At 32.0% G+C, this 21,583-nt stretch overlaps 1 protein-coding gene across 17 annotated transcripts in view; it reads left to right on the top strand.

Annotated features, from left to right (window-relative positions):
* The window catches only part of LOC143194463 (anoctamin-1), a 36,943-nt gene extending 15,415 nt beyond the window's left edge, over nucleotides 1-21,528 (top strand). Inside the window, exons 1-13 of one of the 17 annotated variants that reach the window (XM_076401287.1) lie at nucleotides 192-305; nucleotides 366-434; nucleotides 2,474-2,714; nucleotides 8,194-8,430; nucleotides 8,484-8,629; nucleotides 8,755-8,914; nucleotides 9,006-9,421; nucleotides 12,665-13,232; nucleotides 13,292-13,547; nucleotides 13,600-13,759; nucleotides 13,811-13,989; nucleotides 16,686-16,985; nucleotides 21,036-21,528. In XM_076401287.1, the coding sequence (XP_076257402.1) occupies nucleotides 2,484-2,714; nucleotides 8,194-8,430; nucleotides 8,484-8,629; nucleotides 8,755-8,914; nucleotides 9,006-9,421; nucleotides 12,665-13,232; nucleotides 13,292-13,547; nucleotides 13,600-13,759; nucleotides 13,811-13,989; nucleotides 16,686-16,985; nucleotides 21,036-21,142 (2,760 nt within the window). In that variant the 5' untranslated portion in view covers nucleotides 192-305; nucleotides 366-434; nucleotides 2,474-2,483 and the 3' untranslated portion in view covers nucleotides 21,143-21,528. Of the gene's footprint in view, nucleotides 1-119; nucleotides 435-1,516; nucleotides 1,585-2,470; nucleotides 2,715-8,193; nucleotides 8,431-8,483; nucleotides 8,630-8,754; nucleotides 8,915-9,005; nucleotides 9,422-12,664; nucleotides 13,233-13,291; nucleotides 13,548-13,599; nucleotides 13,760-13,810; nucleotides 13,990-16,685; nucleotides 16,986-21,035 lie in introns of those variants that run through there. The other 16 variants (XM_076401283.1, XM_076401291.1, XM_076401281.1 and 13 more) reach the window with 16 other exon arrangements.
* Nucleotides 21,529-21,583: the final 55 nt, after the last annotated feature.

Here is a 21,583-nt window from a genome sequence, read left to right as displayed (position 1 = left end):
TGTAAACTTATGTTAATATTTGATACTCAATAATACAATTTAAAATTGTTCTACACTTTGCCTATAAATGTTAGAAGAAGAAAAATATGTCAGAGAACTATGACGTCATGATATTTTTTAATTGATGACACAGTTAAGGATATAGAAATATTGGTTTTTGAATTTCTTAACCGTAGTCTGCTGTGTGGCGTTTTATGTTTCATATTTTGTTTTATATTCTCAAGAATATAATAAAACAGTCTCATTAAAAAAATGCTTTATTAATAAAAAGTGTAAGTTTATGTTTAAAAACATTTGAGGGTTAGGTAAGGCTAGAAAACCATTCAATGACTTAGTTTTTGGAGGCTTTCCCTTCAATAACATAGGAACACTGCAATATCATCTTTACCATGAATGGCAAGCACTTAAATTGCACTATTGTCTACGAGGAAATGGTATTTAATGCTTATTCACTTTTCAAAATCTATGTTCTAACAATGCTTAATATGGTGTAGATGGCTTATGGGTTTAGTTTTAATTTACATATAATTATTAAGTTTTTATTGGCATGTAATTAAAACATTATTTTGAAAATGATTTATTAATTTTAATGAAATGGCAAAAATATATACAAAAATTAACATTGTAACATCTATTTTTAAGAACTATTTTGACAGCTGAAGATTTTTGTTTTGCTTGAAAATATATTAAGGTCAATGTTAAAATCGCAACTATACTTTTTAACAATAGTTTAAAAATAGCAGATTGAAACTGACATCATTATTTATTATCTATCTATTATGTATTATATGAATTGTATCCAATGGGGATTAATTTCAAAGAGACCAAATAAATCTGGAAAAATAAATATCTGGTTTCCGTTTTTATCAAAGTTTATAATTATCACAGTTTATTATAATTAGGTAATTGTTTCTATATAGAAATTATAATAAATGCGACTAAATAATTACCAGGTTTATATTTTGACCCATTTTTATTTGAAATAAGAAATACTGATAAGCGTGTATAATTCTTAATAAATACATATATACAAAATCAAGTTTAAAATTAAAAAAACTCAGGTATCAACAGAAAATAACCCAAACGGTTTAATTTTAGGATTATTCATTTTTCTTCGAATGGAATAGATTACAACCTCAAGGTCAATGACTAGTGTGTTGGATCATCTAATTTAAATATTTATGTTATATTCTAATTTAACTTTTTAAATTTTTTTGAAAAACCTATAATCAGTAACTAACTGTATTATTTTCGGAATTTTAAATGTTAATATTAAGAATTAAGCTTATTACATGTTAAGATATTATAAATTTTTTAAATATTATTGCAAAACATGTCTATGGGTGTTAAATACACTTGAAATGATTAGTCGTTCCAATTCTATTCCGACACGGCCGCTATTTTGATCATAGTCCATTCAATTAACGAAATTCAAATACATTTCAGAAACAGAATGTTTGATTAGTTTTTTTGTATATCTATGTACGTACGTTGATATACATAGAAGTTTCAAGGCACACATGTGGCAATAGTAAATTTAGTGATCTTTTTACGTAAAAATAACTTATAACACACCTTTTGCAGGTAAATATATGTTTAAGTGTTTTTATTATACTCAACAGTATTTGGTAGGTGAATGTAATTCGATATAAGTTTTGTTAAGTAACGAAATTTGAATACAAGAATATATTAAAATAATTCCATAAAATTTGTTTCGATTATATTTATTATCAGTAAATTGTTTTAACTTTAAGATAATAAAGATTTTATCATATTATGAGCATAATAAATACTTATAAAATTAATACCAAATAATAAGGCGCCGGCTTGGTTGGCGCAGTGGCAAAGGCGACAGGGCACTCCATCTATTGTTGCGATAGCCACAGGGTTCGAATCCTGATGGGGCATGGTCGCAAATTTATGGCTGTGATTGTCCTAGGCAAGAGTGCAAAATCCGACAAGGAAAATGATCCCAGTCAGGCCAGTAACCAGGCTGGATAAGACCGGATGTCTTATGGGATGATTTCTAAGTTGGTCACTCGCCAGTCGGTAGGCTTAATGTCGAGGACCGTGATTCGGAGCCCACGTTAAACTGTAGGTCCAGTTCAGATAAACCCCTAGTTGGTAAAAGGGGACTTTAAAATATAGGAAAAAAAAGATAAGGCATACTACAATTTATTAAACATTTATCTTGCGCTGTCTTTTGCAAAATTAAGAATGCTAATAAAAACACATAAGAACTTGACATAATTTATAAGGGTGAAAATAAAAAACAGACGCAATTGCATTGTAAATATTATATAATGGTAATATTTACTATAATTGTTATCTGTGCTTCTATATTTTATTTTTCTACCATTACATCTTAATATATAAAAATAGTAGTATAGTATGCATGAATAGTTTTGTTGTAAATATAAATCAATGTTCATAGGAGCAACCTTTTAAGACTAGTAAACGTTTATTTCAGCAGTACATACGTAATGGGAGACTTTACTGACGAGGATGATTTTTTTGATACCATTTCCGTAAATTCAGCTCACAACAAACGCCTGCTTAACAACAATCACTACGTCGGCTTGTCCAGGAATACACTATACCACTCTGCGGTAGATCTAGACGGAGAAAGCATGGAGATGAGTGACATCAGAGGTGGCGCCCACAAGGTCTCAAACAATAAAAACATTAGAACATACACACAGTGGAGAGATAAGGTATTTGTCTTTTAGTTTTGTTCTTCCTTACAAAGCATGGAGCTACTCACATTACCGGGAATTCACACTATTTACCTTATTTCCCCACTGCTCTTGGGTATGGTACATAAAATCAAATATCCATCACATTTATTAACTAGATGGATTATTCTTAATATATCATATATATTTTTTATTACTCAATTCAATAATCTCGTTAATAACACACTTTTTTAATTTATAATTTATCCCTATACAAAGCACAAAAATACAGGATCTCTCTCAAAAGGTTCCAGAATTGTTTTTTCCTGCATACTAGAATGGCTAGCCGGTTACAGAAAGTGGTGGGGAAGGTAGACGGAACTAACAGCTGTCTTCAGTCGTATTCAATGGATGATTTAAGCCTGTGTAAAGTATATTCCTTATTTACGGTCGTTTCTGAGTAACTAAGTATAAATGTTCCAGACGAACTACTTGCTTTTGTAGTGACGAAAAAAAAAATTTAATTAAACAGTTAATAACCATTCAATTTTACGTTAATCGTGAAGGAAGCCATGTCTCCCCTGAAGGGACGACATCTGAAAATATTCGCGGACAAAGTCTCAATCCGTTTCTTTTGAAATTATATTGGGCATAATCGTTATATTTCAATAATTAATATAATCTCGTTTTAAATTATCTAATTATAATTTACGTATTACAATATATATGATTTTTTGAGGTTTATCCAATAAAGCAGCCTATGTATGTATATATATATATATATATATATATATATATATATATATATATATATATATATATATATATATATATATATATATACATAGGCTATATATATATAGGGTATATGTATATATGTATGTTTAGGGTTTAGTATTTATTGAAATTTTATAAAAAAGGTGAAATTACAAAATAGATAAAAAACGGGTTGGCAGTGGTGTTACCCGAGGACGAGGCTTGGGTAATCGATAATGGCACATCTGAACTCAGGGCTGGTCAGATACTGGTCGAAAGTACCCTTCAGTAACATCCCAGATAAACGTCTTGAGGCTGACAGATAATCGTTAACATTTCATAGTTGGCGCTGCTAGCACCCGTTCTAGCCCGTGCTGAACATCTGGGTACTTTGTAGACAGTTATTCCACAATGGAAAGAATGTCGAATGTGTTGCCTATCGTAATTTGTAAATTCATTTTAAAATCAAACAATATTTTCCTTTTCTTCTCATTCTAATTAAAAAGAGATACAATGCTGTCTGATATGTTCAAACATGTAACTGAATCAGCCTGAAAAATTTTCCTGGTTGTCAAAATTCTTTAAAACCCTAGTGAAAATAATTATTGGTTAGCCACCAACGTTTGGGGACTTTGCTTGTTTTGGGAAATGTCAAATGGCCGCTTATTATTACTTTGATTGAAAATGCCGAAGCCATTATATAGAGTCAGAAACAGATTGTCTCTCTTATCAGGCAACATTGCGACTTTACGACGACATAAATTTAGATGACATGAGTTCACTGTTTTATTGAACGGGCTATATGTAAAATATATGACATCATCGCGTTGCAATGTTGCCGCATTAACTTAGAATTTTGATTTACAATGTTTGTCGATTTCTAACCTTTAATTATTATCACTAATTTGAATAAAATTGTGGATAGCCGACAAGAATGTCAATTGATTCGGTTACATATTCCGAAGAAAACAAAAAGAGGCAGAATTATTTTCACGTAGGATAAAATGAGAGGGAAAAATCCAATCTCTTAAAACTCTCCGGGGTTTTAAACGAATTTTACATTTTTACAAACTGCAGTTGGCAGTATATTCGAAGTTATTGGTTGTTTTATTGGAAGGAATAAACGCTAATAAATGGAATTATATATTTCAAAAAGTATCTAGGTTACTTTAATCAATAAAACATACATTTTACCGTAATACATATTTTCTTATATTTTATTTAATTATATCAATACATATTTCGAATATATATCAGGCACTACTTCCAGTATACTTAGAATTGTAGTAAGGCTATTAAAAGTGCATGGAAGCCCAATAATGAAGCCTTTATTGGCAATATATTATTTAAGAAACTGAACTCTTGAGACAGATTCTGTATGTATTTTTACACTTTACCTTAAAAAAACGAAAGCGCTTATTAACATATTTTTTTGTATATAGTTCCTTTTAAATATCAACTTATTACTTTCTTAACAGTGATTTTCAAAAAATCTGTTACTAAAATTAATTTTAAATATCAAATTTGTTTTTCTTTATATCTACGGATTATTACACAATTATTGTTAACTAATTATATTATAGGCCATCTATTGATATATTTTTGGAATGTTTGTTATCTCTACATTGACAACACGACTACACATGACGTTAATGTATATGTTGGTATCAAACCTTTCCCGAACAATATTGTGGTTTTTTTACATAATAATATTTAATTTTTGTTTTATAATGATGAAAATGAATGAAAAAAACCGAATTGTATCTTGAAAGTTACATAAACAATCAGGATTGTCAAATTTATGTTAATATGTAGTACTAAGGATGTCATTGCATACGGAAATACTACTGTTTGGTTTCGTGATACAATAAGCGGGTCTACAGGATGCACTCCTATTAGATGATCTAGGCTTCGATTTCTACAGAACGGTGCAACACACCACACCACAGCTTCAATACAATAAATTTATTAGATATTAAGTTCAGTAACCGTTCAATTATTAGTCATTTTGAGAACCTTAAATAGCCACAGAACAGAGGTAGATTGACAACGTTGAACTATTGTTTACGGGTATATTTTAATTTTAATCGATGTTCAAACGATAATTAATGCTCTGGAGAAAAATATCCATATATAATATTCATTTTATATAATATTCGGCTATTCGTCAGAGTAAATAGACAAAAATAATAGATCACTAAAAATGTAAATAACGCAAAATAACATTAAAAGGTTAGAGTTGATATATAATATTTACATTGACATATGACAACGCTGTCGATCAGTACCAACACACCAAACATCAGACTTCAGGGAAAAAATGGTCCGAGTCAGGAGTCATGGGAGGAAAATGTTCTGGAACAGTACATAATCTGATATAATAAACTGTTAAAAGTGATGTTTAATAACTTAATATATACAGAAAATTAAATAACTTTTTTATAAACAAATTTAAAAAAAAGATGCTATTTTCGGCACGAACAATTGATTGAAATATTGATTTTTAAATCAATAATGAAACAAACAATTGTTCTGACTCATTGGTCTGACCAGTAGCGTATAAGGTATCTATATAGAAATCTTATGTTATATTAACATCAAAAATACGATTGAATATTAGCGTGATTGGATTGGTTAAAAGCAGGGTTACTTGTAAAGTATTATTAGAATCACTTTTCTTCAGTTACCACTAGTTATAATTAGACACAAATAACTTCTTTTTAAACTTGTAAAGTATTAATAAGTCAATTTGTAATGGTATTTTCAGTTTCGCTTCCTTTGAATGTTTCCCAAGCCATGCAGGCATTCTCTAATTATTGATTCATCATGTTCAAACTTGCCTACAAATGCTTTTCATATTCGAGGTGGACTTTTTCATTATCCTAAACATAGTTTGGTTTTCTGAAATATTATTCAAAATATTTTTGCTATTATTTCGGACAGAGTTTACTGTAAGGGGGATAAAACAAATATCCAATAAATAAATAATTGATTCGTTTTCCATTAAAAGGATATAATTTTACTCCGGCAATTTACACATTGATAAACTGACTATATAATAACTAAATATTAAGTGATACTGTTGTTATGATCCTATTATGGTATGGTGTATATTCCAGTTTTTCTCTTTGCGATTCGACATGGAAATGCCACTAAATTGGGACTTATTCAATGATAAAACAAGGAAAATCTTCGACAGCCTGTTGTTTTCATGATGTTATATTTGACAAAGCCAGCAGGTAAACCCACTATTATTGGCTTTGGTTTCTTTCTGTATCTTATTGTACATTTCCGCGATGTACTTATCTGTATATGTATATATGTTCCATGTATACCCATTCTGTCTATACATTTTCATATATATTGTTGAAGTTATTGTACATATATAGGGTTTATGTAGTTTGAGTTTGTTAAATATACGATTGTGTGTTATAAACAAAAAAATTAAGGTTACAGGAATAACAGTTACTTTATTTTATTTTAGGTGTAAAGCTTCCGCTTTTTGATTCATGTGTATATATTTTATTATAGATGGTTTGTCAGTAAGGGCACTCGGATTTTAACTTGGACTTATTGAGTATATATTAACTTAGTGAACATGATGGAGCTATAAAGAACACATTTGGACCTTATACATTTAAGTATCAAACGCAAAGTTTCAGCATATTGTTACTAGAAATGTTTTAGCACAACTTTACGAGACTTATTCAGTATTTGCTATATCAATTGATAAACAGCATATCTGGCACTGCATACGAATTTTTGCCCAATATGACGCTTCGAATCCTACGTTGTTAATGATTTTCTACAGACAGGAGTATAAAATCTGGCAAGACACTCATTATTACATTACTCGTGTAACATATTCATCAGACTTTGTCCCGTGCGACTACAATTTGCTCCGGTCAATGTAGTACTTAGTAGTAAATTTATTGATAACTCTATCTCCACGATGCCTGCAAGTTTCTTTGGTAATAGTATTTTATGTCACCTAATAGATGGCGTAAGGTAATAATAAACAATGAAGAATATTTCCAAAATTTAGTGTGTTTTTCTATGAAATAAATTTGCTGAAATAATTGTAAAAATTCAGTCATACGCCTAATAGTAATTATTATTTGGTAAATTAACATGGAACATTGCAGTACACTAAATAAGTTGTCTTGACTTATTCGTTGTTTAGAGAAGATATGCAAATCAACTGAGCAGCAAATTAGTAAGCGATCACACTATATCCGCTCTATGTGTGGAATAACTAGAAATAATCCGTAAATTCATTATCGCGTCAAGAAAATTAGCTTATCATAGACCTCAGCTTGTTGAATTTATAGCAAACAAGCTGATAATTCGCTATATCAAACAGATCTGCCACATTTGAGAGTGTCACCATTTTATATTATATAAAAATTATCACTTCTTATGTCTGCAGTTCTAACATGAATATGGCTCCACTAGAACTGTTAGCAGAGCAATATACAAAAATGGTATCAAATTATTTGTGGTCTAAATTAAAAGCTAGGAACCTCAAATATATGACAGCAACCATATACCGCTCTACTTGCTGTAGCGTAACAAAGAGATTTCAACATTCGAGTGCTCTTAATGAAAAACCTTGTAGAAGCTTTTGAGCTGGTAATATCCTTACGTTGATACCATACGTTAGTCAACCGATAACATTACCATCTGTTGCTTAAAAGAGCCTATTATCTATTTTATGATTATTCCGTTTTATAATTACCTTACTACTTCATTATTTTTTTAGAGTTGGAGGAACTTTTCCAACTCGGATTTATCAGTAGATTTTGTGCTAGCTTACGACGAACAGGGTAATGAAGAACAAAAACAAAAAAGAAAACGATTTGAATCGAATCTCCAAAATACCGGACTATTTTTAGAACGCGAAGAAAACCAGAGAATACATTTTGTGAAGCTACATGTGCCACGACCCGTATTGTGCCGATATGCCGAAATACTGAAGCTACGAATGCCAATCAAAGACGTATGTATACTCACTAACACAACATCGGTGATTTATCTTTAATTCAACTTTAGAACCATGAACCGCCACCCAGTGAAAACTTTTTATCTACAGCAGTTAAAGAGTGTATGGCCAAATGCAAAGTCAGTCTCGATCAGAAAAAATTCCCCCCGAAGAAGTACCAGTTAACAGCCGAATTCAGTAAGGATAAGACTTATTTGTAAGTTATTTCGGAACAATCCTCTCAAAACAATTCAGTCACTCTCGAATTCGCTAGCATATACAAATTCAGTTCGTAAATAATGCACGACAGATAATAGGAGATTATGATGGTTTCTTTTGCAGGTTTGACATTGACGCTCCCGAGTTTTTTAATACATCTGTCAAAATAACTGTTGCGTCGTACATTTTAGAAAGGGAGAAATACGGAATTGAAGATCAAGAAAAAGGAGTCAAACAGTTAATAGCTGAAGGTGTATATAAAGCTGCCTATCCCTTGCACGATGTAAGTCACAATTCGATTCAATATCGGTTTTGCAATAAAACATTTCTTGTTATTAATATTTACTAAACAATAAAGATCTTTACATCCGTAGGGCGATTATATGGAGTCCGGATCAAAACGCCATTTACTACTACAAGAATGGGCTGCTGTCTCAAAATGTATCAAGTTCCAGCCCATCGACGAAATTAAAGATTATTTCGGGGTTAAATTTGCATTATACTTCACATGGCTAGGTTTTTATACACACATGTTAATACCAGCTGCCATTGTGGGCGTGTTATGTCTAATTTATGCTGCTACTACAATAAATACAGATAGTTTAAGCAGAGACATATGCAAAAAAGATATTATAATGTGTCCACTTTGCGATAAGTACTGCGACTATTGGAAATTGAGCGACAGTTGTACTTACTCAAAAATACAGCATCTAATAGACAATCCTGCTACTATATTTTTCGCTGTATTTATGTCGCTTTGGGGCGCTCTCTACTTAGAGCTTTGGAAAAGGTATGTTTGTGTATAATCAATTTTTGTTCAATGATGTATATTTGCTTCACCAATTAAATATTATTAAATTAAGTTATTAAACAATCATATTTCTTCATCTGTTTAATGAATGTTAACCAAAAACAAAACAATAATAAAGAACAATAATTATCTTAAATATTAATTAATTACTAGTGCGACTTGTGTGAATAATTCATCAATTTAGTTAATGAATTTCACTGCTTCAATAACTTTTAAAAGTAAAAATAATTATGAAGACTTACCAATAATTATATTTTTAGAATTATTATGAGGTAATAATTAACTGTTAATTATTAATTAAGTTCAGTTTCTATATATTTTAATTTTTCTTTGTTACCAAGTATAAAAACAATAAAGTTGCACTCCTGACATTAGTAGTTCTTCAAAATTAGAACAGTGGACAATAAATATTTCTTATGATTCCTAATATAAAAAAACATGATATGTATAAACAATTTTTAGTAAAGACCCTCTTGTTCAACGAATCTAATACTAAATCTTATTGTTTTAAAGTCCATTAATCATATGGAATCGAATATTTTAGACAAAACACTTCATCATTTAATTTTCACATATATTTAATTGACGCAGCTGATTAACAAGTACATTGAAGTGCACTAATACTCTTTCGAAGTACTTAACAATAACACTTTGAATTGCACTGAATTAATGAATGAATAATATTTGAGTTCAATTGTTATATTTTTTGAAAGTACATCGCGTTGAGTCACTTCATTAGAGAGGTAGTAGGGTGTATCGACAATGACACGCAACACTTTATTTTGCAGCCGTTGAATGCTGATTATATTATATTTTCTAACAGTATTCCATAGTTGAATACCTTATAAAATAACCAAATAGTATTGATTTGATAAGAATGCCTTGTTATCTAAGGTTAATTTCAATAACATCTTATAAGCTAGTGCAATTTACTTATTTTAAGTTCAAATTGTTTTCGTTTAACAATTATATGTTTCTTCCAAATTAGGTAGCCTCTTTCTGGAAGAGTTAACAAGTATTAATATTTACGATAAGCATCTTTTTCTATGCAAGTGAATAATAAAAATAATAATAATAATAATAAATAATAATAATATTAAAAGTGAGTTGAGTAGAATTTATTTCAATAGACCAGATTTATACTGGAAATACAATATGGGATCCAGTAGTCTGCCTTCAGGAATATTTTAACATTTCTGGAATTACTATTACTATGTTTTTACTCTTTACGCAAAATCTTACTAAAACACAATAGTGGTTATAGCAATAAAATAATATATTTACAACGAACAATATTTATAACGAATAATTAAGCAATTTAACATTAGCTTTTAACTGACATTACCGGGCTCTGTAATTGTACAGCCTTCATCTTTGCAACCAAGATTTTTTCATAAGAAGCTCTTTTATAACTTCCTGCGGAATTTTATTCAGTTCTTTCAGATTAATAATTTCTATTGCTGTTATGAATTATGAGCTGTATTAACAGGTCAATTGAAAAGTCCCCGGCCTACCATAGTAAAACACATTTTTTGGCAAAATTCGTTTTTTTATTCAACATAATTCCCTTCAAGTGTGATACACTGATTATAGCCACCGTCCAACTTTTCGATACCATTTTTATAGTACGATTTGACCTTTGCTTCCAAATAGGCCTCGGTTTCGGCGATCACCTCTTCATTCGATAGAAATGTCTTCACAGCGAGCATTCTTTTGAGATCTGAGGACAGGAAATAGTCGCTGGGGGCCAGATCTGGAGAATACAGTGGATAAGGAAGCATTTCGAAGCCCAATTTATGGATTTTTGCCATCGTTTTCACTGACTTGTGACACGGTGCATTGTCTTGGTGAAGCAGCACTTTCTTTTTCTTCAAATGCGGCCGTTTTTCGGCGATTTCGTCCTTCAAACGGTCCAATAATGCTATGTAATAGTCGCTGTTGATGGTCCTTCCTTTTCCAAGGTAGTCAATTAAAATTATTCCATGCTCATCCCAAAATACAGACGCCATAACCTTGCCAGCCGACTGTTGCGTTTTCCCACGCTTTGGAGCGAGTTCATCGTGTGCAGTCCACTCGGATGACTGTCGATTGGATTTCGGAGTGAAATGATGAAACCATGTTTCATCCATTGTCACATCGACGCAAAAACTCGGGTTTATTACGCTTGATCATCTTCAAACACTGCTCCGAATTATCAACTCATCGTTGTTTTTGGTCAAAAGTGAGCTCGCGTGGCACCCATTTTGCACAGAGCTTTCTCATACCCAAATATTCGTGAATGATATGATGTACACGTTCAGTTGATATCTTTAGAGTCTCTGCTATTTCATTCAGTTTCTATTTACAGACATTCAAAATCATTTTATTTTTTTTTAAATGTTTTCGTCGATAACAACCTCTTTTGGGCGTCCACTGCGTTCACCGGCTTCGGTGCTCATTGCACCACGTCTACACTTAGCATATCAATCCTTAATGGTTGATTTTCCTAAAGTTTTTGCTTCAACTGTATTTTTTCCCTTCAAAAAGCAATATTTTATCAACATCAACACTCGAATTTTTATCTATTTTTTCACAGTAACAAAAGTTGCTTCACTCAAAATGCTATAATTCACAAACTAATGATCCGACAGCTGTCAAATTTATACACGCATCTTTTGAGGGTTAATTAAAAAACATATGGATTTAATTATAGTAGCGCCATCTATGTCTCAGGCCGGGGACTTTTCAATTGACCTGTTACAAACTCGAGTACGTTTCCAAGCTCTTTTATAAGCTTGATTACTTATTTATTATAAATACACCTGTTTGTGGTAAAGTATTTATAGTTCATTCTTGATTTTCGTTCAATTCAGATAATTTTCAAACAAAACAGAACGGCTTCCAATAATATTATGATACCCCTATAAAGTAGAATAAAGAAGCGTAGCTAGGAATCAATGCTTTTAGAATTATTTAAAACATATATTTAGTTATGTCGAATTAACAAAAGAGATTGAGATTATACCAGAATTCATGTTTTATTATTATTATCCTTATCATAGTCTTTAATAGTTTAAAATTAAGTCACACAATTAAGTTTTTTCAATTATATAATTGTTTTAAGTTAATAGTCAGTAGATGAGCTTAATGTAGTACATAATGCTCACCTGATTTACTTTATTGTAATAATACGCTCTAACACTAATTATCCTTGAAATAAATGAAAATATTATCTTGTTGTAGATACAGTGCAGAAGTTACCCACAGATGGGGATTGACTGGATTCGATTTGCAAGCAGAACCACCACGACCAGAATACCTCCTGCGACTAGCAAACGCTAAACGAAAAAAACTGAACGTTATCACACAGCTGCAGGAGCCGGTGGTACCGTTTTGGAGGGTAAAATTGCCCTCGATTATACTCAGCTTTACTATTGCAGTGTTCTGGGCCCTAATCGCTCTCGGAGTCGTGATTGGCATTGTTATTTACCGCATGTCTCTCCTGACTTCCGACACTTTATACAAAGATAGGTCGAGCGTCCGAATTTATGTTGTGCCGGCGACCGCTGGTTTGATCAATTTAGTTTGTATTGTTATACTAAATATGGTTTACGATCGCTTGGCCTTATGGTTGACAGAAATCGAATTGCAACGAACGCAAACAGAGTTTGATGACAGCTTAGCACTGAAAATTTACATCTTTCAATTCGTGAATTACTATTCATCAATTTTCTATATCGCGTTTTTCAAAGGAAAATTTGTGGGATATCCCGCGAAATATAACAAAGTTTTCGGTTATCGACAAGAAGAGGTTCGTGCTCATACTTCGACGTCATACTAATTTTGCATTATTTAACTAGTACTTTTTAGTGTAATCCAGGTGGTTGCCTTATGGAATTAACAATTCAATTGGCTATAATAATGATAGGTAATCAGGCTATGAATACAATAATGGAAATGTTAATACCACTGGGTTACAAGATGTACAAGACTTTCGTGGTGACTACAGGTATAGAGAAAAGCGAAGCAGACGAGGACATTATAATAAGTTGTAATCAGTGGACTGAAGACTATAAACTGTCTGAACTAGAATCTCGTAGTTTATTTTCCGAATATTTAGAAATGGGTAAAATACTTCGAGTTTTTGAAAATGATGCAAACTCACTTTCATTTTGCAGTTTTACAGTATGGTTTCGTCACCATATTCGTGACGGCATTTCCTCTAGCACCGTTGTTCGCCCTCATTAACAACGTGTTGGAGATGCGTTTAGACGCCAAGAAATTTATCAAATATTATCGACGACCTGTACCACAACGAGTAAAAAACATAGGCGTTTGGTAAATAACAGAGTAATTATGTATATTATTTATTTATTTTACCATTTCAAGGTATCAGATACTAGCTATTGTTGGGAGAATAGCAGTAGCATCAAATGCTGTTATAATAGCCTTTTCGTCCCACTTCATTCCACGAATGGTCTACATGATGAAAATCAATCCAGAATCTAACACTGAAGGCTATCTAGAGTTCACACTGTCATATTTTAATACTAGTGATTTTATTAACGGTAAGTTATACCTCAGGTGTGTGACATTTATTATTATTCATAAATGAAGGGCATAGGAAAAAATCATGCAAAATCACATAAACAACATTAAGAAATTATATTAAAGTTTAAAATCAAAGAAAAATAAACTTATTTGTAAAGAATATATATTTGAATGTGTGGTAAGAAACAATATTCTTGCTTATATTGAATTTTTGACAAAAGAAATTTGCAATATCCATTAAATGTTATTCTTTAAGCACCATTATATTTTATCTGCTAAAATCTGTTAAGAGTTGTGGTCTTTTGATCCAGAAACCTTTGACAGACCCCATCGAATATTTTCATTTTTAGTAGCAGTGAGAGTAGGTATAATGTCATCTTGGAAAAATGTATGTTCTTGTAGGCCAAGATAAAAAGAATATATCTGTTGTCAATGGTAAAATACATTGTAGTGATTGGCGAACTTTGATCACAGAAAGAATCACATTATATTTAGCACATCCAAGCAATAATATACCATACAAGCCATACCATACAATAACATGGCATGGCTAAAAACATAAAGATGTGACGTCGTATGTCTTCCCCTGCGCTCTTCAAATGATCTTTAATAAATTTTGTTATTATTAGCCAGTGACACGGAGAATAACTTTTAAGTTAAACATCCCATGTTTAGTTATTTTAAATAGCATAATCAATAGAATTTTTATTATATAGTCTATCCAACAAAACAGCCGATGCACGTTGTCAATATTTAAGACGTCAGCACGTTCCAATATTGCCGTATAGACTTATAATTTTGGTTACAACGTTTGCCGGATTGTAACCTCTGATGATTATAATTAATGTTTTGAACACAAATTGAACTTTGTAAACTGAGTCGATATATAATTCCAAGGCATCAGATACCATTCTGCATCTTCGTACTAGAGTAAAATGAGAAGTTTCTTGGCTTCAATTGATATAGTACAAAATATTCAAGTTTTCCAATCATTCGCAGGTTCTTCCAACGATTGGAAATTATTTCTTGTGTTACTTCCCACAATTCCGCATATTATTCTTACGTTTTATGTACATCATCGAGTAATACCTTCAAATTCTCGTCTTCAAATTTTTTTGACCGTCCAAAACAAGGCGCGTTTTTGGTATTGAATCGATGGAGCATGGTTGCCATAAGTATAATATCATTATATCAAGCATCATATCATTCGATAACTTTCAATTGCCTTTTTCTTCAAATTGAAGTAAAAAGTAAAATTTCCACAAAATGCGATTTATTCGGCACAAATTCATTATTCGCACTTTAACGATATGTCATATACTAAGATGTGAAATTCAACGTTAAGTTGATTATAATGTACCCGATGCAATTTAATACACAGTATATTATCTGTTGTAAATCTTTTAAAATTAATTTCCAGACTTGATAGTACGGCTTCATAAATAAGTGTAATTAGAGGTATATGTCTTCGGAATTGTCTGAAGTTATCTGTTGGAAATAACGGAAATTACTTTTTCATGGGCCTTACGGGGACGGTCCAATAAGTACTTCGCCTCACCGCCCGATAGCGCCGCTCTCGCAAGAGAAATTTACTATCGTGTAGTACATTCTCGTAGACTCTATTCTCTACGTCAAAATTTCAGCAGAATCGGAATCGTAGTTCTGTTTCAACTACGTGTGGAAGCGAGCGTATCCGCGGATTTAAAAAAAATGTAAAATAGCAATATCAAACGGTATTCGATTCTTATTTTTGGAAGGAAAATCGCGTAGCAAAATAAAAGAATGCTTGGATGCAGTGTACGGTGACTCTTCTCCTTCGATGGCAACCATCAAAAATTGGTTTCAGTATGGTTGCACGTCCGTTTTTGATAACCCACGCCCAGGTGCCCTGATGTGAAACAGAAACCATGGAGGATTACATGCCTATTGAAGACTTATTAGACTGCTTATTGAAGGTGCGCGAGATAACTGAGACAGTAGGCATCTCAAAAGACTGCGACATAACCATGAAATTTTGGACAAGAGGAAGGTGTCAGGGCGATGGATGTCGTGTTTGCTCACTCCGGGCAAGCACAACCGTGAAACCATTTCAGAGCAGTGTTTGACATTGGTACAGACCGGAGATCAAGGAACAATCGAAATAGTGGGCTTTACCCGGCGAACATGCTCCGAAGAAGGCCGGAAAGGGGATGGCCACCGTTTTCTGGGATTCACAAGGTGTGATCTATATCGACTACCAGAAGAAGAACAAAACGGTCGCAAGGGCTATACCATGCCGAATTATTGGGCCGATTCGATTTTAAATTACAGAAAAAACGGTTTCATATGGCAAAGAAAAAGTGCTCTTCTATCATGACATCCACTGCTGCCCCATTCACCGTATTCTCCAGATTTGGAACCCCCCTGTGCGACTTCTTTTTGTTTCCGAACATAGAAAAGTCACTCAACGAATAAAAATTTTAGTCGAACGAGGAGTTCATCACGGAAGCCCAGTTTGCAGACCTCGAGAAAACAACATACTTTTCAGGCCGGTTAAAGAAGTTGGAGCATCGTTGGATCAAGTGTATCGAACTAAAAGGAGATTGTATTGCAAAATAAATCGGCTCTTTTACTGCCCTCGTTTATAATCCTTTTTACCAACTAGAGATGTTTTTTAAAAAAGCTATTTTGTACTTTAAAATATACTTTTTTGAGATCATTTTCTTTCCAATAGGTACTGCCCCAGAAACATCTCAATATAACGCCACAACATGTCGTTACGCTGAATTCCGACACCCACCCGATCATGAAATGAAATATAAAAGACCATCCATATATTGGCACATTTTGGCTGCTCGATTGGCATTCATAGTTATTTATCAGAATCTGGTCAGCTTCATCATGACCATCGTAGAGTGGACCATTCCTGATATAAGCCGGAAATTAAACGATACAATAAAACGCGAAGCATATAAGGTGAATGAAATCATCATAAAAAATGAAACAGACCGAGCTAAAAAACGAGGGACTTTAGGTAAGTTGTATGATACACTTCAATCAAACGTTACAAATTTGCATTAATTGGGTATGACATTATGGTTTTCTTAAAGATTCGACCTGGAAAACGAACAAATTTAGTTTCTTATAATTCCATGTAAACTTAATCCTAATTATCTTATGAATTACCGTGTTTATTTTAATTCGATATATAGATATAACTTATTTTGTGTGATATTTGTAATTAATGTTTGTCTGAAACACAAAAACCATTCATATTACCTGCCCAATAATTGACTTTGAATAAGTTCTCGCTATTTTTCAACAGACTCCAGTTACCATCGCTACGCCTGTAATTAAAAAAAAATATGATGAATTTTGTCACTATATTAAATAAAAAAAGACTGTAACTGAAAGGCGCATTTTTAAAACTTTCAATAATCGTGCACGATGGGAAGCAATATTGCCTGTTGTTTTGCGACAACTAAATCACAGTGCAATTGCTATACCTCCTATTCCACTAATACGCCAATAATAATTCTTAGTTGCTTATTAAGAACACATGTAACATACATAACATACATGGTTTTGGACCCGAGAAACAAAAGCGGTTTATGCAGTAAATTTTTGGGGTGAAATCGAGAGAAACGCTCAAATTTCAAAGGCGTACAACGTACAAAGTTTTCACACATTTTTTATCTAAAATCGGCTTCTGCACTGAACGACTTTGGTAAGCAAATTGTTACTAAAACCTCAAAATCCACTGAAAGGTATAGCGGCCCGGTACCTACTTTCATAATCAGCCTACTTAAATATAACTTCATAGTATACAATTAGTTGTCTGTACGTCCCCATGATACTTACAGAAAAATCCTCTAACTTCTAATCGTTGAAAAGTTGTGTCTTTCGTCACATCATCTCAGCGATAACATTATACACAAATATCTGATTATTTTAGATAAAAAATATATAAAAACATTGTACGTGCCTTTGAAATTTAATGGTTTCCCTTGATTTCACCTAATTTCAGATCCTGACCAATTGATTCCAAAGGGAATATCTCAAAAGTGCACTCTTTCGAATAAAAAAATAATTTTGAATATCGGTCCACATTTGACCGAGAAATCGGTGAACTTACGTAAAAAAATATACAGTCGAACATAGGACCTTCTTTTTTGAAGTCGTTTAAAATTTAACAATCATCTACATGATTTTTCTGTTCTCTCCATAATTTTGACGCAGAAAATTAAAAGTATTCATATTCAGCAAGTGACCAATTGGTACAGCAAAACAAGTCAGTCTTTGCAAATACACATCTTTCAGTGCATTTGTCATGATTTTTCCACATTTACAGAACATAAAACTTCTATAAACGCAACAATAATATTTCATATCGACTTTGCAACGTTATCTCTACATTTTCACACGTCCTGAAGCACAGTCACAGTACAAAACCGAGTTCCAAATGATGTTTAATGCAACGTCGTCGTTGTAAGATCACAGTGCTGCCACCATGCGCGAACTCGAAAACTAGAATAAATTTTGACACAGGTATTGAAGATCTGAGTTCTGGGTATCAAATAACGTTAAGAATCTTTCTCATCTGCTCGAGTCCAAAAATCAACCCGAATTTGTAAATTTGTGGGATTATTGAAATGATGAAGTTAACAAAACTATCTAGCGCATAAGAAAACTATCTAGGCAAAATAAGCCTACGATCGAATAGCACTATCTGGTACATTTAAAGTCTTATGATGAAAAATTGTAGAGGTTACATCATTAAAACTCGCGTTAGACGATAACCTTATTAATAATTTTATCACGCAATTTTTAACTTTCCGTCAGGCGCCTATAAAGTAAATAGTCGAGAATTCTCTTCATAAACGTTATCCTACCTTACGTTCGTCTACGTAACAAGACAATTGGTAGTAAATAATATTAATTAGAAAGAAGGTATTTTAACATCGTTAGGGTTTATACCTATATTCGCAGCAAAATCAATGTTATAAATTTGTTAGGTTTTTTACGTTTGTTTGTTAAAGTATTTCGGTAAGCGCTATTCATTTATGCTAGTACTACTTCCTGTTTTTTACTTAGATTAATTTTGTTGTTTTTGGTTTGAAATGCGGTTTGAAAACTATCAAATTGTAGTTAAAAATTTAATCTGGGGAATCCTAAAGATTTTGAGGTTGTTTGATGAGACGACGAAGCTGACTTACAGGATGATTTTGATGATGAAGAGAATACACATAGCGCATATTCAATATCAGTTTCGTGAAGGCAATTCAAGTTAGGATTTCATATAGATGATACTTTTTTCTTGGAAAAAAAAATTTAAGATATGGGAGACTATAAAAAACAAAATGGTAGAAAAATACTAGGGTAAAAGGTAGTTCTTTCAAAACCATATATCATTTTCAAATTACTGGGTGTACAGTAAGAATGGCAAGAACTCCTTTAGAATGTTGGAGTTGCATTTAGGATCGAAATATTGGGTATAATTTAATAGGATATACCGCTATATTAGTATATAGTACAACCAATATATTGAAAGCAGTAAATCATTGTTCAAATGCGACAGAGATACTCAGCTTTATTGAGCTGAAGGCATTTATATGCCTTTTATGGTGGGTACTGATCTGAATAATCGGTTCGAGCGGATTCGACACATTGATAAAACAAGGCAAAACGCTGCTTAATTCCCCGCGCACGTATGTGTTTTCTGTGAATGCACCGAATCAGCTCGAGTCGAAGTTCGTACCCATCATTATATTTAGATGGTGTTCACAGACAAAGTTTGTTAAACCTAATAAGAATGGAAGTAAGATTTACGCATTGGTTGCCTCTCAGGTTTTCTACCAATATAATTCAAAAATTCACAACTGAAACCGGACGCAATGAAAGTACATTTTTTTTATTTATGTAACTACGGTTTACTAGTATTTCATTGATAGATTATGAAGTAAAAATCTCTCTTTTGTTGAAACACTGAAGAAAAGTAAGATCGAAATTCCATCTGAGTTTACTGGCAAATAAAAAAGGAGCTTTTAATAATAACTTATTCGCTTTGGAAAAAGGGTGCACTTTGGTTTCTTACGTTCCTAGAAAACAAAATTGATTAAGGAAACCATCTGTAGTTACCTTCTACAATCGCACCAACAATGTATCATTGTTCAGGTGCCCTTTTTGGTAATTATCAAAATATTATTCAAAGAAAAGCATTTTTAAAAGGTTTATCACAGGCATTAGTTTTTACTTCATATGACTCAACAAAGTTTAGACATCAGGGATTCATACTGGCCTGAAACATCGTCTAAATAGAATTATGTCAATAGATCAAGAACAACAGAATGAAGAGTATTGCGTCTCGTGCACATAGAAAGCGTATACAGTTAAATATTGTTATAAATACTACAAGAGGACTTGTAGTATACGTGGATACTTTTTTATATTATTATTGAAGTAAACTCAGATTTTTTAATTTGATTACTTTAGTTCACCCTAATTAGCTAGTACTTCTTAATTTAATTATTTATACTTTATGTATTAATAGTAACATTTGTTAAAAATAGAATCTACTTACGACATGTGTTAACGGATTTTATTGACATTGTGAATGCGTCCAACTTTTTTGTTTTGTCAACAAGTTTTGAAAGCATTCTTATTATCGAATGGGAAATTAAAACCGTCATGTTTTTTCACCGTATCATGGCTGGCCATAAATGATCGTGAAGTAAGCAATGGCTCACTGCATTCAAAGAAAAATTACCGACGGCGGTTACAACTTACAAATCTCATTATAATATACTTATATTAAAAATTGTACTATATTTATTAGATATTGACCCTTCCAGTTATCATTTGATCCGATCGATCCTACATAATCCAACTAAATAACATTTCTATTTTCATTAAATTATCCAAAAAGAAATGCTATGAAAAATAATTTAAAAGGCGATGATCAATACTTAATCATTTTCAGATCTTTCTAAAAATTGAATATAAAAGAGAGCTTATTCAAAGTAGCAATAATTATTCAGATCACAATTAATGAAACTTAAAATATTTTACTATTATTTTTTGTTAGTGCGAAAAAGGGATTCTATACTATCTGGAATAACCGTTTATCACGACGCAATAAGCGATTCTGGTGACGCCAAGGAGAACCATCCTGAAGTCTCTCAAGACACGTGATAAAATATTTTCAGAAATTATTTATTTTTACATATATATATTGTTTTATATGTCAATATTTAGTTATAGTATTGTATAGTTCACTTACATTTTATGTAAAGCTGGGATCTGTTAACAAAGCAATATATTTTGTGACTAATATATATATATATATATATATAAGCCTTCTTGCCTTAAAGGGCTAGTCTCTTAGAAATTAATTTTACTTAGTAAGTAATTGCATAAATTGTGATATTAAACCAGATTTTACTCACCCTTGGTGCTTCAGAAATCACATTCCTTTAGTTGCAGAATATTTATATTAATGTATATCATATATTTATCTTAAATTGTTACATTTTAAATCAAATTGTTTTTAATAAAATTTAGATAATTTGTTTGATAAATATATATTTATAGGTATTTATTTTAAAAGTTCTCAAATCAAAGCATAAAATAAAA

Source organism: Rhynchophorus ferrugineus, unplaced genomic scaffold (genome assembly GCF_030347505.1).
Source record: "Rhynchophorus ferrugineus isolate W39M unplaced genomic scaffold, kcgeb_rfMv2 rfM3, whole genome shotgun sequence".
NCBI lineage: Eukaryota > Metazoa > Arthropoda > Insecta > Coleoptera > Curculionidae > Rhynchophorus > Rhynchophorus ferrugineus.
The sequence above is the reverse complement of the archived record's forward strand: the minus strand, read 5'-3'. Positions and strand labels throughout refer to the sequence as shown.